A 16906-nucleotide genomic window follows, 5' to 3' on the forward strand; every position below is an offset into this window, starting at 1 on the left:
ATTTTTGTGTGTTTTTTTGGGTGCTTTCTCAGTGCCTTTAAGAATGTGCTGCATAACATTGTCCTTATGATAGTTCTCAACACGAGCTTAACAATCGCATGGGAAAGTACAACAAAGAAAAGTTGCTCGTAAACGAAAATAAAAACTTTAAAAGCAGTTCTCAGCATAGTTTTCGCTCTGTCTCTTTTAGAGAGCTGGTTTTCGAATCTGTTTGCTGTGTGTGTGAGTCATAGAAAATGCAATGGGCAAAAAGAAAACTGTGTCAACGACTCTGCTCCACTTAAGCATTTAACGAGCAACTTAGCGCGCACGTAATAGCAACAACAGGACAAGCAAGGACAACAACAACGAATGACAAGCGAGTGGCAATAGATACGACAATGACAGCATAAAAAGGATGCGCAAAATGTAGAAAAATTCAAAACAAGTGGCACAAAAATATTGAACAACAATGTGCGAAATGCGAGCGGGAGAGGGAGAGAGAGTGGGAAGAGCGGAAAGAGAGCGAACGGACAACAGGAACAAGGACAACAAGGACAACAACCAGAAGATAACCCAATAAGCAAAAGCACAGAGAAGAAGCAAACGCATGTGTCATCATTAGAATAAGCAAACGCAATGGAACATCGAACAACATCCCCATGGCAGGGATAAAAGTAAAGCAGAGAAGACAACAAGACAGCAGGACGATGGCAGGACGCACGCACAAAGCACAACAAAGAACAACGGCAACAAAGTCGACGCACGTCGCACGCATCCACGTCCTGCTGCCTCCTTCGTCGTTCGTCCTTCGTCCTTCCTACTGCCAACCACCAGCTGAACCACCCACCGAACCACGAGCGAACGAAGCAACCACCATAAAAGTGAAATACACAATGAAATTTACGCAATAGTCCCCGAGACCGACAACTAAACAGACTGCCGCGTTGGCGGTGTAATAAAATCAAGAAGAGGGTGACAAGCAGACAACAACAACAACTACTAACAACAAAGAAGAAGAGCAACAACTACGCACCGAGTAGAGAAAGAGACTGATAGAGCAGTCAGCTGAAAGTGAAACAGGGCAACAGGGCAAAAGAGAGAAATAGAGACAGGGACAAAGAGAGAGCGCAAAAAAAGAAATGTATGTAAATCCGATTAGAATTTAAGTTTCTAAATTTTCGTGTCGACTTTAAAAAACGAAATGAAATGAATGAAGAATGAAGTACGCAGGAAGTGAAAGAGAGCGCAAAGAAAATGAGAAAACATGACAGGCGAAATGCAGATGGATCAATAGATAAAAATTGCCATATGGCTGAGTTCAATGCGATAAGCACAGCAACAGCAATACAATAATAACACTCTACGCGCTTTTAAAGCATTAAGAGCATCAAAAGGATTACGAACAGCAAGTAAATTGACACATTATTTGGAATAGAACTTGAGCACGAGAACTTGAGCACTTGGAAAAACTCAATTATTGATTAAATTGAGTGGAAATTAAGGCACTTGCTAAAAGCGAAAACTAATACAATTTTTGTAATTTTCTTATTAATAATAAAATAAATGAAACTACAAAATCAATAATTAACATTTTGTTTTAAATTGCATTTATTAACCAATTTATTCTGAAGCAGTTCTAAATTTCAGCAATATTAGTTGAGTCATAATTTAAGAATTATCGTCACATTTGTCCTAAGGCAATTTTAAAATTTAGCCACAAATTTGCAACAATTTTGTCGTTGTTCTATTATGAGCTTTTGAGAACACTTGTAAAATGTGGCGATTTTGTAGAACTACTAAATAAACTGCACCATAAATTATGCCTTAGGTAAAATACACATTATCAAAGACTTAAAATTTGTGTGCTACTTAATTCAAATGAATTTAGCAAACCTTTCACTAAATTTTAAGATAGTTATTATTCAAATAAAATTTACAAAATAATTATGTCTATTCAAATCTAATTTTAGCCATTATTAAACTAAGCACATTTCTTATTTATTATTTTTTAGCTTCACCCATGAGATGAGAATTAAATTTTAATATCTTTTTCTTAGAAGCAAAGTTATTCACAAATTAACACTAAAAATTGCTGAGTTCTTTTCTAGGAGAAATATTTAAAAACTATTTTTACACTGTTATCGAAAAATATATTCATGTTTTACAATTAGAAAGATATTTTCTCTTTTTAGACTACAATAAAATTACAAAACTTTCATATTATTTAGACTAGAAATAACTAAAATGGATTACAACAAATATTGAATACTTTTTTTTTCCAATTTTTCGTTAAGCTTTCAGCTGTCATACAATTATGCTGTTATTATGTACAACGCTTCCAATCAGACAGCGACTTTAAGCTGCCCGCCTTAAAGTGACTTTATGCAAAGTCATAGCATACTTTTTGGGGAAAAAGCGTAGTGTTAAAGCTAAGCTTGCGGGATTTGGACAAACAAGACAAGGACACAATACGAAAGAGAGTCAATGCACTTGCCACCAGCAACTACAACAATTACAAGCAGCAAACAGCACAGCTGTTGCCAGTTGCCAGTTGCCAGTTGCTGTGGCTGTTGCTGCTACAAAATTGCGTGGCATTAATGGCCAAGGTTCAGTGAGATTGCCACCAACACACACACACACACACACAGAAGAGTCACATTGACCTACACACGGAGAGAACAGACAGCAAAGACATGGCGCTGATTTTGTGTCCCTTTTGCCCACCAAAGTCCCGAATGATTAATTGTCAAAATATGTTTGGGCGAAGCCAACCGAAAAAAAAAACGCAATGGAAGTGGGAAACAACATAATAAAAAGTGCGTTCGAGTGTGTGTGAGTGTATGTGTGCAAATGAATTTTTTTGCGCCTCACACACACACACACACACCGAGAGTGATACACATGTATTTGTATTAAGTTGTCATTACGTGACTACACACACAAGATTTATTATCATTTGTCGCACAGTCTGCCTGCCCTTTTCTCTCTCTATTTCTTTCTTTCTCTTTCGCACTTTTTTTTGATTGTATTTTGTATAAAAATTCATTTGCTCTCGGAAGGGGAAGAGGGGGAAGGGAGGTTCTATATTCTACTGCACATATCGATACTCACAGTAACTTGTTGAGCAAACTCAACCTTCGGCTGGCCGACCAATTCAATAATATGAACCATATGGAACGATTTGCTCTTGAACGTTGCGCCTTTGCGAGAAAATAACAATTTCTGAATATCGCCTTGTTTTTTGCGTTTGCTTATTATTTTTGTTTGCTTTTTGATTTTAGCTTTTCCTCAAGTTGTTCTTTTCTTTTCTTTTCTTTTCTTTTTATGCAATTGTTTTTTCAGCTTTCAATTTATTTTCAACACTTTTTACTTTTTATTTTTTGATTTGGTTTTGGGTTTTTCTTTTGTTGTTTGCACTTGAGTTGCTCTTTTCTCAGTTGGATACAGAATTTCTTTAATTTTTTTTTGTTTTGTATTGTATTGATTTGCTTTTTATCAATGTATATAGTAATTTTTACTTTTGTTTTGCGACTTGCAATTGTTGTTGTGTTGTGGCTGGTGTGTTGTTGTTGGTTTATATATAATTTGTTTTATCTTATCTGTGTTTTCCAGTATTTAAACACACACGCGTTTTTATTATGGTTACGTTTTCTAAAAATGGAATATATTTTCATGATGATGGTGATTATTATTATTGTTGTTTTGTATTTTATAAGCATGGGTAATTTTAGGTTTTGATATGTCGATAGAAATGCTTCGAAATACTTTGTGGTATTCAATAAATGCTCCAATGTTTAATTGCATGGAAATCATGCTCATTTTCATGGCAACACACATGAGTATTCTTCGCATTCAAATGAGGGAAAATAGCTATCAATATTTTTGTATCAAAATTAGCCACATTCAGTGTAGGTTCATAAAAGACAATTGCACGATTCTCTTGTAAACAGGAAAATTTAATGAAACACTGTCACATTATCTAAGGTAGTAACTTTTTTTATTAGAAACTGAGCACAGAATTTTTTCAAATTTTTAGTAGGCTAAAATACTAAACTAAATTTCGGGGAAATCATTTGATTAATTTATTAAACAAATCACTTTAAAAATAGCACAACTTTTTATGGTAAATCTGATGCCTGAAATACTTTTGAGAACTAAAAAAAAAGTAAACATTCATATTGATATCTTTGCATTAATCTTTAGCTCTAATTGACTACTGAATTCAAGACATTCTAAATATTTATTGCCACTTGACTAATTATTAAAAATGTCTTTGCATTCTTTTGAATGTTAAGAAAGAAAACTACTGCAAAATATTATGAACAAATTTCAACTTCAGCTTCATAAATACGTTGAAACATTGTTAGCACTCCATTTGAATTTGGGAATTATTTGAAACATTTTCACAAAATTTGGTCTTTAGAATTTGTTGCCATTGAAACTAATTTACAATATGTGCCAATCGAGAATCGGCAGCACATCAAAGTGGCATATGAGAAAACATTGCCAAACTACAAATAAATTATTTCAGTCAGTACAAAAAGAAAATGAAATAAAACTGTAGAAGAAAAATGCCGAAAATGTGAAAAAGCAAAGAGCAGAGCAGAATTTGGTATTTTGGTCAGAAAATCATGAAGCGACCAATGCATTCATTCAATTAACGTGGCCGAAATGCTCTTATGGCCCGTTCGGTCTGGAATTGAGAGCACACTCACAAAACACACAGAGAACGCAATATTTTGGGCGAAAAATATTGAAATATTTTCAGTTTTCAATGAAAAACTCGCTTGGGTCGAGTGCTGGAAATTGGAAATGAAATTATGGAATGCTCAAAATATTCAAATTCAATGAGAAAACGTTTTCTGTTTTTCTGTTTTCCGTTTTCCGTTTTCGGTTTTTGGTTTTCAGTTTTCAGTTTTTCAGTTTGATTCGGTTTCATTTTGGGTTTTCCTCAATTTGCTTTCTGACTTTTGTGCCTATTTGTCCAGATATCTAAATTGAAAATATTTTCGTGTGCTGCAAGCGTGAAACAATTTTCATGTTTGTTTACGTAGAACAAATTAAACACACACTCACACACACACACAAACACACTCGTAAAAAAATATAAAAGAAAAATAGAACAGATGAAAAAAGGAAAATAGAAACGGGAAAGAGCTAAATCTAACTGCGTTTCTCAATTAATTTTTGTTTACAAATTGTTTCTAATTATTTTCGGTTTGTTTATCATAGCTAATCTGGCTATTTTCAGAACTAATGAAAGAACAATGTTTTTTCGGAAACAATTTACAAAAACTGTGCGTTAAGTGTTCGAAACACTTTTTGAATCTGTTTTCAAGAAATTTGTTGGTGAAAAGAATTTGAGATTAAAGCTAGTGTTGTGTTTTGATATTTCGCCCATGCTTACATTTTTATAACAATAATAAACTTTTAAGTATTTTGGTTTGTGTTGATTTTTGTTTAAAACGAATTTTATAAACTTATGTTTTGTTTTTGTTTTGGGTGGTTTGCGAATTTGATTAAATTGATTTGATAAATATACATATATATATTTCTATATATATAATTTTGTTTGGAAATATTTAAGCGAATTTTGTTTTTTTTGTTTTTGGTTTAATTATATTTAGTTATTTATGTTAATTATAATTTTAATTTTTTTTTTTGGGTTTGTTTGAATATTTTGTATTTATATTTATATTTATGTTTGAAGAACAAATGTCACACGACAGTCGACGAGAATTATACGAAATATTCCGACTTAACTACACAAAACTCAATATCATACTGAAAAAGGACGGCGCTTACAATGGCGAGAAGTGCCCAAAAGACGAGCCAACAACCAACAAACGGCCCACACGAACAGGCCGAACGTGACGCGAACGAACTTACAACAAACGAACTCGCAATTTGCACGACCAATTCGAACACTAGCGAACGCAACAGCCGGCAACGAACGAGTAGCGGTAAACAAAATACACGTTGTCTCTCGTAGATGTGGGTGAGTTGGTTGGGGTTGGTTGGTTGGTTGTCGGTTGGCTGGTCGCCTCGGCACACGATGCGATTACGGAACGAACGCAACGCGTTGGCTATTGGCGAGAGCATCGAACATGTGTGTGTCCGCTTGTGTATGGTTCGATGTCAAACCAAAACAAGCAAAACACCCAAACCGAACACGAAGGACAAACGAAGACACGTATGCTCTACGATTCAAATAAATTCTGATCCACCAACATCATAAATATAATTACTATTATGAAATATAGTGTCATGATTATAAGATTGTTAATTTAAATATTGAAAGTATATATATTAGTCATCATCTTGAGCAGAAATTGCAAATTTGTTTATTGATTTCCCCGTATGTATTTAGATATTTGCTGCAAATATTAAGATCATAACAAATTTACAGCTGGCATATTAAAGTAGATCAGGCAGTCCATCAATCACATATTGCTAGCGAAATGATTCGTAATACAGACGTCGTACCTTCAATAGAGCATCAACAATAACACAACCGAGGAAGGCGAGACGAAACGAATAACGGCACATTGCACATGGGCTGGCCAAAGCACAAATCGTCGGGCGGCTGGAAAATACAACAAGAGGCCTAAAGGGAAAATCAAATACACGACGGACACGAGTCGTGGTGTCGTGTTGTGTCGAGTCGCATTGAGTCGAGTCGAGTGCACGATTCGAGCAGGTCGTAGCCGAAGCACGCGCATCTTACTCTCTGCCGCACGCTCGCCGCTCTCTCCCACAGAAATCGTGACAGACCACATGGCAATAGGTGCGAGCGAGTCGGCCAGAGTTTAGTTTCGCCTTAGATATGTAAGGTGTTTTGTATAGTTGAGCGTAGTGCATCTGAGTGGGAGAGCGCGAGAGCGAACGCGTGGCTGCCATGTGCCGGGCTTACTGGCTGGGCCTGTCTATGTCATGCCAAAAGAGAGACAGAGAGCGACAGCGACAGAGAGAGCGTCTGAATCCAGGAGTGAGTGCAAGAGTGAGTGCGAGAGCGAGTGCGAACGCGAGTGCGAATAGAGCATGTTCGACCAGTGGGATGGGGGGTGTTATGATGAAGCTGAAGCCAGCAAAATGTTGCGCTGGCGGGTTGCGAGAAAATGGCAAAACATGTGCTACGCCTGATTTTGCTTTTGCACTTTTCTGCTTTGCTTTGCTTTGTTTTGCTTTACATTTGTGCCTCTGTGTTGTGTTGTGACTGGAAAATGCCTTGCAAAATTGCGTCTAAAGTTGCTACAGACAAAATATTTATTAAACACATGACTCAAACTGCGTATGATTAATGCAAAAACACACACATACTCACACAAGTAGTGTGTTTTATTCTTTTTTTTTTGTTTTGTGTAGTTGTTTTGGGGGAAAGCATGCGGCTGGAAGCTTGCGCCAATAAGAGCGCCTAAGAGAGTCATTTAAGAGAGCGTCGAAAGAGATTTGATTTGTAGCCACAATGTGTAGTAACAACTCATCATGATAATGATGATGATGACGGCAACGACAACGACAACGACGGCAACGACGACGATGATGATGAAGACAGGAAGAAATTAATATGCGAAACGCAACAATTTTGCCAACTACAACAAGAACAACAACAACTGCAGGCGAGGATGAAACCGGCACACAAAAAGTGCGTCGAAAACGTCGCTTAAAGCCGGTAAAAAAAAAGTGCAAAGAAATGGGGAAAAAAGTGTTACAAAAATAACGACAACAATAACAACATATGGGAAGCTATTGAATAATGTGCACAATGTTAAGGGGCGCGGTTAGGGCATTGAGTTGGCATTTCTTTTCTGTTATTTTTTTTGACTGCTCTTTTTTTTTGGTTACTTTCTTATTCTGTTGATAGCTCAGACATTGCCACAGTTTTGCTTGTGAGTTTTTACATTTAGTTTTCTAGGCGTAGACTGAAAAGTGAAGACAGTAAATGCTTTAATAGAATTGTTAGCAAACGGTTAAAGGGTGTTTTTTGAGGAAAAATATGAACAAGAGTTGGGATGGGAATTTTAAAGATGACGAATCACTGCAGAAGTGTTTATATGCAAGTGTTGAAACTTTTTCAAAATGTTGGAAACGGTTATGAATCGGTTATGTTGAAAATACATGAAATTCAAGTAGAATGAAACTCCAACTTGCAAGATTTCTATGTTTTCAGTGTTTTTGAATACATTTTTCAAACGGTTATAAATCGGGTATTTTCTGATAATGTTGAAAAAACGTAAGTTGAGACTTCAAAGGGGAAAATAATATCTGAGGTATTCTAAAATACCTGCATTAACAAATTTTCTGAAGTTTCTGAATACATTTTGAAACGGAAATGAAACAGTTATGAATCGGTTATGACACGATTCTGTTAAAACATATGACAAATAGTTTTAAAGAAAAATAATTCAAAATTCAATTTAATTTAATATTTTATTATCTATACACAACATCCACTATATTCCCAAATGAGTGTTAAACTTATCTATTGTCACAGTTATAATATGCAAATTCCTTACATGATATTTGATTCACGTTCGATAAGTAATTTCTGGCTTGTCAGCTTATTTGAAGCCGGTCATAATGCTTTTGTGTTGAAAATTGCGAAAAGAGTGGAAATGAGCGATTAATAAGCCGATGTTGAATCGATTTTAGTCGCCACCCGCCAAAAAAAGCACACAAAATAAAAAAAAGGAAAATAGAAATACTTGGATATGGTTTGGGAATCAAGGTCTATTATGTTGCCCAGGCGCTTAATCCGTCAGATAATATGCCCAATCCATCAGCTGGCAATAGAATGACACTGGGGCGGTCAGCAGCACGTCAGCTCGACAGTTCGACAGTTCGTCAGTGCGTCAGTTGTTTGAGTCAGATGAGCAGTTGAGCAGTTGAGTTGAGTGCAGTCATTCATCGAGGGTTCAGTTTGGCTTTCACGTAGACAGTAACCTAACAACCTGCCAGAGCAGCAATCAATGTCGACTCAGATGCCAGCCTCCCCTTCTCTCATCTCTTCTCTCTCTCAGTCTTATTACTGTTGCCTGTTATTCTATGTATTTGCTGTTGTTGCTGTTATTGTCTATTTTTGCTACGCGCTTTTTGCTTTCAGCTTTGGCTGCTCTCGGCTCTTGTCTGTGCGACGCTTTTAGATGTATTTGTGTGTCACTAGGATACGCAAAAAGCATCACGCGCCACAATCGCATCAGCACAAGACCCACAGACCCTCTCACAGCACACTGGAAAGTGCTTCATTCAACACCGCCCCTCCCCCCCGTCCTCCTCGCCACACGTTGTCTTGGAGTTTTTCAATTTGATATGCTCGACCGATTTTCGCTCATTTAAAACGCGCCATCATGCCGTCGACTTGTTTTTGTTATTGTTTTATTGTCTGTACATTTGTATTTCTTGTTGTTCTTGTTGTTGTTTATATTTCTAGTGTTGTTTCTTATTGTGTGTTTGCGCGTTGCGCTTGTCGTCGCCAATTTATCGCATTTTTACTTTGATTTTGCGTTAATTTTTCGGACAGCGTTTTTCTTCTTCTTTTTTTTTTAGATGAGGGGACAACAACAAATTGTCTCCCCAGCTTGTTGTTCTTGTTGTGTGTTTAACGCTAAATGCTGTGTTGATTTTGTTGTTGCGATAGCGATTGGGGGCCAAAAAATATGCCTGGGGCAGTCAAGTGTTAAGGCACATAATCAGTGTCAAGATGCCGACCATGATACGTAATCACATACATCTATCGAGACATGTTTTTTTTGCAATGTAAATCTGAAAGATTTTGAATAATTTGAGCATATTTCGAAACGGTTATGAAGCGGTTATGAAGTGGTAATGCATAAAAGACATCTAGAGTCATATATAGATAAAAAGTTGATTCATCACATGAACTGATATAATGGAATCGGTTACGAAACGGTTATGAACCGGTTATGAATCGGTTATGTAACGATAGTGTACAAGGTTATGAAACTTATGAACTTTAAAGATATATGGACGCAGAAAAGTATATTACTGAATCGGTTATTAAACGGTTATGAACCGGTTATGTAACGATAATGTAAAAGATTATGAGAACGATAAACACTAAAGACATCTAGACACTTAAAAGTATATTAGTGAATCGGTTATTAAACGGTTATGAACCGGTTATTAAACGGTTATGCTTTAAATCATATGTAAGTTGATTTATCGCATATTCGTATATTACGTAACCGGTTATGAAGCGGTTGCACTCATCCGCTTGCATAAATCTCAATCTGAATGCTTAGCCCAGGCAATCCATAACAATATTTATCATTATGCCTTTTGCCTGACACAGTTTCACAATATCAGTGAGTCAATTTCTTTACACAAAACACACACACACACACACGCACACAACACGCAGATTGAGAGCTGAATGTGCCATTCTGGATTTTACATGTTGTACTTATGTACAGCAAACTCTTACTTGGACTCGTTTCTCGTACCTAGCCATACTTAGAACAAGTCGTTAGGCCGTGCAGGGCACTCAAAGCCATTGCTTTTATGCATCAACGAGCACACAAAAGTGCGAGTGTAATAGGCGATGCCCTCCCACCCTCCAACCCCCCTCAATTCTCAGCTCATTCTTTGAGATGACATGGTCGATATTTATGCGAGAATCAAGCGATAAATCTAAATTATATTCGAGTGCTAAAGCCAATGCGTTTCAGCCTTGAACGCCACAACAGGGCAAAGCAAAGCAAAGAAAAGCAAAGCACAGCGACAGCTACTTCTGAGGCCCAAATGAACTGTAAATGTGTTAGGGTCAGGCTATTGTTATGATGATTACGCATTACCAACTTCTATCAATAGCCTACTTAAGTGGGCAAAGCGTCAGCTAATTAAAATCCGAAATGACAGCCGTCTTCGTTTAATACACATTTATATAACAAAAAAAAAGGAAATATTATATATATTGCGAGAAATGTTTGCAAAAGAGCTGTTGATGCATTTTGATTATCATATAATTAGCTGGAAAGTTTTTTCCTTTCCTTCGAACTACAGGACTACATTTGTCATCATCCATCAAGAGCTCGAGGATTGAAAGTTCACTCAAGAAACTGCTGATAAAGAAGGAGAAGAAGGCAGAGTTTGCTTCCAATAACTAACGTGCGACAAATCATAGCATACTTTTTGACGTTGTCATAAGTTGCCACATTTGATGGGTTCGCATTTTGTTCGGTTTCGAGGGTTAAAGGTTATTCGGTGTGGAATGGGATCGGGTTTCGGGGTCCTATGCCTGTCATACATGTCGCAAATTTCATTACAACTGCTGTGTCGTCAAGTTTTCGTGCCGCTGTCAGCCCGAAGGGCCCATCAACATCAACATCATCATCAGCAGCAGCAGCAGTAGCAGCAGCAGTAGCGAAAGCAGCTGATGGCAGCAGCGATGGCAACTCTCTTGTGGTCGAAAATTAATGAAAATTTCATAAACTGACGGGCCGCCTAACAAGGCCAAGGAACTAGCAGAGAAATGCCAACGCTATATGTTTGTGGCTTGCCATCATAACTTAATTAACAGCCACAAGCCAAGCTGAGTCGAGTTGAGCCAAAGGCAAGGCAGGGCAAGGGCAAGGGAAGCATTCAATGCTTTGATAACACACACAAACACACATTTATGTATCTCTGCTGATAAAGTTATAAATAGTATTTCATATTTCATGGGCAGAGCACCCAAAAAACTATGCCAAAATAGCATATGTTAAGCTAGAGGCTAAGCACAACCCTTTCAACCTTTTTCCCTAACCAGTTTTTTTGGGTGGGTTTCTCTCTCCCTCCTTCTCTCCCCCTCTCTGTCCTCTCACATTCTCATAATAATATTTCATTTGGCTAGCTTGCTTGGTCCTTCTCCAGCCCTTAGCTCAACTGGTCCCAGAACGCCTGAAATGCTGTCGTTGCCTCTCTGCTTTGATAAATTGGCGACAGCGTATAAATTAAGAAATTGTACACTAATTGCGTAAAAAACTTGCTGCATACTTTCGAGCGCTTCTACCAAAAATTTCAGGGGCGTGAAAGTGTTGCCGCATTGTATACTATACAGTAGGAGCAAAAAAAAAAAAAAAAAAAGTGTTATTTATCGATTTTGTTTTGTTGCGACCCGCAGCCCATTTCAATTCCAATTTGATGTTGTATCACAAAACAATTTTTAAAGCATACATTTTGGCGTTTGGCAGCCTGGTTTTGGTCGACGACGCTGTTGCTGTTGGTGTTGCTGTTGCTTTTGCTTTTGCTTTTGCTTTTGCTTTTGAAGTTTGCACAACACAAAAACCGCAAAATCTAATTAACGTGGCGCTTGGTCTTGCTCTTGCTCTTGGTCTTGGCGTTTTGGTAGTTTGCCTCACAAGCGTTTGCCACAAACGAGGGGAGCTAAAAGATGGGGCAAGCTCTTCGGTTGGCGAGAATCTCCTCAGATTCCGGTTTCTGTTCTTGGCGTTTTTAGTTCCCAGAAGCGAGAAGCGAGCGCAAAGCATTTTTCTTCCATATTTCTTTTTTTCACATCTTTTTTTTTTCATTTTCATTGTTTGCCGGCAAAAAATCATTTAAGTGCCAAAGCTAAGAAAACTGAAAGTGTTTTGTGGCCCCCTCTTTTTTTTTGCGAGGTGTGGCAATTGCAGAAGGTGCCAAAGCCATCCAATAACAAGCAGAATGAACACCAACTAAAAATGTAAAAAAGAAAAAGACTTCACTGTCAATTTTTACCATGAGAAAGTGCGAGAGAGAGAGAGAGTGCTTAAATATTCCAGCTTCAACCACAGTTGCTTTTGACAATTTTTCAAGCAGTTTAGATTATCACGTCTTTCCGCAGCGAATTTGTGCTTAATTGTATTACAATAATTCTTGAATTAATGCAGGAAATTGTATGAAGATGATGAGAAATTTTTAAATTATACTACAAGCAATCATTGCTTTAATTTGTAGAAATTAAATCAATGATAAATTGGAATTACTGATTTACTAAAACTTATTATATTCAATGTTGTATCTCCAAATTTATAATGATTAAAAGTCAGACGAATACAAAATAGAATATATTACAGAGTTACAAAAAGTAAACAAAATTAAATGGAAAAACAAATCATTTTAGTCATTTATTAAATTATGTGTACTTTACGAAGGCTTTAATAAGAAAAATGTATGTTTATTTATTATTATTTTTTATTATTATAACTTTTTAACTTTATTATTATTATTTTTTTGGACATTTTGTGATATATGAATTGTATATCTGAAGAAAATATAAAAATATACGAATAACGAAACTGCAAAATAATTGTGTTTAATAAAAAATATGAAAATAACATTACTAAACTGATTAAAATGAAGATCATTTATGAACCTAGGAAATTAAGTTATTTCCATGTAGTCATCAGCAAGAAAATTCATTTAATTGTATGCTTTAATTGTAGATGCAGAAGTATTGAAAATATATAATATTTAGGTGTGCATTGTTGCCACAAATGTTTTTGATAACATCGTATTTTTTATATGCTTAAATTGCAGAATTCGTTAACAATCATTCATTTAAAAATAAATAAATACAATAAACACCGCTCTGAATTATCTGCAGCATTTTATCAATCTGATTTCTATAATTATTGAAGCAGCCTCAATCTACTCTCCAATTTCATATTTGTTCCAATTGAATAGCCGCAAAGCTTTAAGCCACATTTAAAGCATACGCTTTGTTTTACATATTGTGCGCGACGGAGACAGTTCGCTCTTCCACTCCCCCTGCTCGCTCCCCCCCCTTTCCCGCACTCTGCTCTTCGCTGATTGTGCGCCTTCTCTATAGTCGGTTAGTGTCATCATAATCATTTTGTCATTAATATGTCTGACTGGCCACACAACGCGTCCTCATCATGTCCCAATCTCTTGTACCTCTCTCCCTCTCTCTCTCTCGTTCTCTGTGTATCGCTCTCTTTCACTCGTCGTCGTCGTCGTCGTCGTCATCGTCGCATAATCTGCGGTTGCTTTTTGTTGTGTTCATTTGGTGTGTGTGTGTGTGTGTGTTGTTGGCTGCTCTCTCAGCCAATCCATTGAATTATATGGATTTTTGCCAGAATCAAATATATATACATACTATATGCCACCCTAGCCCAACATTTCCGTATTTATTTTATTTGTCTTCTGTGTGTTTTGTTTTGCTTTTCACACACACACACACACACACCCATACACATACAGAGATGGAGGCACGCTCTCACAGTCAATGGGAAAAATTGTTGTTTTCCACTTTTGCGCTCGACGCTGTGATTGACGTTGCCGTGGCTACATCACGCAAAAGGCTCCATAAGGCTACCCTTAAGAATTTTCGTGTCCTTGTTGTTGTTGTTGTTGCTGGGGCACCTACACTGGCGCAAATCATCTGGGCGGCACCCAGCATCAACAACAGCAACAACAACAACAACAACAACAACATCACAAGCAGCAGCATCAGACCAAACATCCAAACATTTCACATTTCATTTTGCCTCTTCTGCCGTCTGCTTTATGTGCGCCACAAATACAAAGTGCGAGCTTCTCTATATGTGTCTGTGTGTGTGTGTAGGCCCCATACACACACACACATACACTGGCATACATGCTGTGCTCATATATATAGTATATATACATATAAAGTACTCTAGGCCCTTTTATATATACTAAGTACGTGCCCTCGCCTTCTCTCAATCGCTGCCTCTGTGTGGGTGTGCCGCTGTCACTGTGTCAGTGTATGTATGTGTGTGTGTACGTGTTTGCGTGTATGTGTGTGTGTGCTATCTCTTCATGCATTTTGACATACTTATGTCGTTTCATGTTTTTCGCTGATTTTGCACAAAAAGTTTGCGCCACGTTCTTCCTTTTTTCGGCTCGCTTTGAAAATATTTTATTTCTCTTTTCGGTCTCTTTTTCCCTCTTCTCCCCTCAAAACACACACACACACATAGATAGAGAGACTCTTCAGCATGGAAACAAAAACAAACACATGAAGAAGAATTTCAGCGGCTTCTGAGGCGCCGCTCTTAATGCTACTGGAATTTTTGTTGGCCAGACTAACGACTGGAAAGTGCGCATGTGTTGTAGTCACGCTTTTGCCACGAATTCGCCGTTTACTGCGGCGAATTCACTTGGCGGGGTTTTCCTTAACACTATGAAAAGTGAGAAAATATATAAGAAGGAAAATCTCTTAGGAAATTTTGTTATAACTTGCTAGCAACAATTCATGCAATCGAAGTGTGGCACAATATGTTGTACGAAATATTGTTCTAGCAAATATGATACATACTTATTTTTTAAGTTAATATATAATAAGTAAAGTAAATATTTAATTAGTGCATTGTATTTAATTTAAATTAATTGAAGTAGATAAATTTAGCTCTTTAAATTCCAATTAAAAGTTGACAGTTAAATAAATATATAATGAATAAAATAATTATATAAATTCTTTGTAATAGAATTTACCCTATAAACAGCTTTTTGCTTTCAATTTTAAATAAGTAAAGATATAAAATATTGTTTTTACGTTTAACATTTTGTTTTAATTATGTTATAGAATGCGACATAAGAAAATTTTCAATTTAATTTAATATTATTTTTAGGAAATTAATTGGAGGAAAATTTACATTAATAAATCATCAATTAAGAATATTATAATTAAATTATCTCATTATTAATTACTACTGCATATCTTTATTAAAATATTCTTTTAGAAAATTTCAGAAGTGCAATGACAACAATATCTAAATTATTTCCTATTACTGTATATTTTTAATTTTGCCTAAAAATTTTCTCATAACAATTTTATGAATTTACATTCAGTACTCATTATTTGCATTTAACATAATAAGTATTATTTTGTTAATACAATTATTAAAAATTGTTATATTTGTCACATAATTATGATTATTAGTTAAGTATTTAGATTATTATAAAACTAATATTTGCTTTTATAGTATTCAACAGAGCCATTTCTTATATCTCTTGTTATTTTTATTATTACTTTTATCAATTCATATAATTTAAATTCAATTTTATTTATTTACATACAACACATTGAATATTTATTATAAGGAACTGCTGCTGTGAGCCAAGGGGAAATGCAAATTCATTCACAGACAAATTCCCCAATTTCCTTTTCCTTTCGCTCACTTCCTTCCAATCAATTTCCCCGGCGATTAAATGCTTTTCCTCAAGACTCTGACTGTGGAAATATTGCCCCGCCGAAAGTGTTTCCATCTCTCGGCTTACATTTCCCCTTAGTTTCGTTTTCGAGTGTTATTTTTACCCCTATTGGAAAATGTGCGGCTAGAAGTTGTCCCTGCTTGAGCAATCTAACGGGGATTTCCCAAACAGTTAGATACGCGCATTTTGGTGGCAAGTACTTTGGAAATGAGCCTGTCGCTTTTTTTTATGCGGCATCATTCATAAATATTTCGAATATTTCGAGACGCACAATTGCACGCTCTGACGCGCCGATGAGTTGGGAAATCGGTTGCGTTGCACGTTGAGTGTTGCGTGTTGCGCGTTGTGCGTTTGCTGCTGCTTTGCTGCGTTGAACGTTTGCGATGTGTCGTGTCTATTAATAGACGCGTTGTTTACAGCAAACGATGCCTAATGATTGGCATTGACTGCGTCGAAGTCGTTGCTGGTCGGAAACGAGAGATGGGAACGTGCCACAATGCGTGGCAGATAGAAAACAGAGGCACAGGCAGCTAATTATTCTAATCATCAAGCAGGCAAGCAGGCAGCAGGCAGCAATTGAACTGCTGTTGAACTCACTCATTCTCTCGGTTCATTCTGTTTTTTTTTTTTGGTTTTGGGGTGGCAATAACCGACACATGTGCCACTCACCGACTCGGCATTGCGGTTGCAACTGCAACAACAACAGCAACAACAACAACAACAGATGTGTATCTGGCAGATACTT

General features: G+C 36.6%; 1 protein-coding gene across 11 annotated transcripts in view; it reads right to left on the reverse strand.

Moving 5' to 3' along the window:
* The window catches only part of LOC133844417 (CUGBP Elav-like family member 4), a 171050-nt gene extending 165291 nt beyond the window's left edge, over nt 1–5759 (reverse strand). For 6 of the 11 annotated variants that reach the window (XM_062278386.1, XM_062278387.1, XM_062278383.1 and 3 more), the window contains exons 1-2: nt 5390–5757; nt 3094–3633 (exon numbers count right to left, since the gene is read on the reverse strand). In XM_062278386.1, coding sequence (XP_062134370.1) covers nt 3094–3153 — 60 coding nt within the window. In that variant the 5' untranslated portion in view covers nt 3154–3633; nt 5390–5757. Of the gene's footprint in view, nt 1–3093; nt 3634–5389 lie in introns of all 11 variants that reach the window. The other 5 variants (XM_062278388.1, XM_062278385.1, XM_062278382.1 and 2 more) reach the window with 2 other exon arrangements.
* Nucleotides 5760–16906: the final 11147 nt, after the last annotated feature.

Source organism: Drosophila sulfurigaster, chromosome 3 (genome assembly GCF_023558435.1).
Source record: "Drosophila sulfurigaster albostrigata strain 15112-1811.04 chromosome 3, ASM2355843v2, whole genome shotgun sequence".
NCBI classification, from domain to species: domain Eukaryota; kingdom Metazoa; phylum Arthropoda; class Insecta; order Diptera; family Drosophilidae; genus Drosophila; species Drosophila sulfurigaster.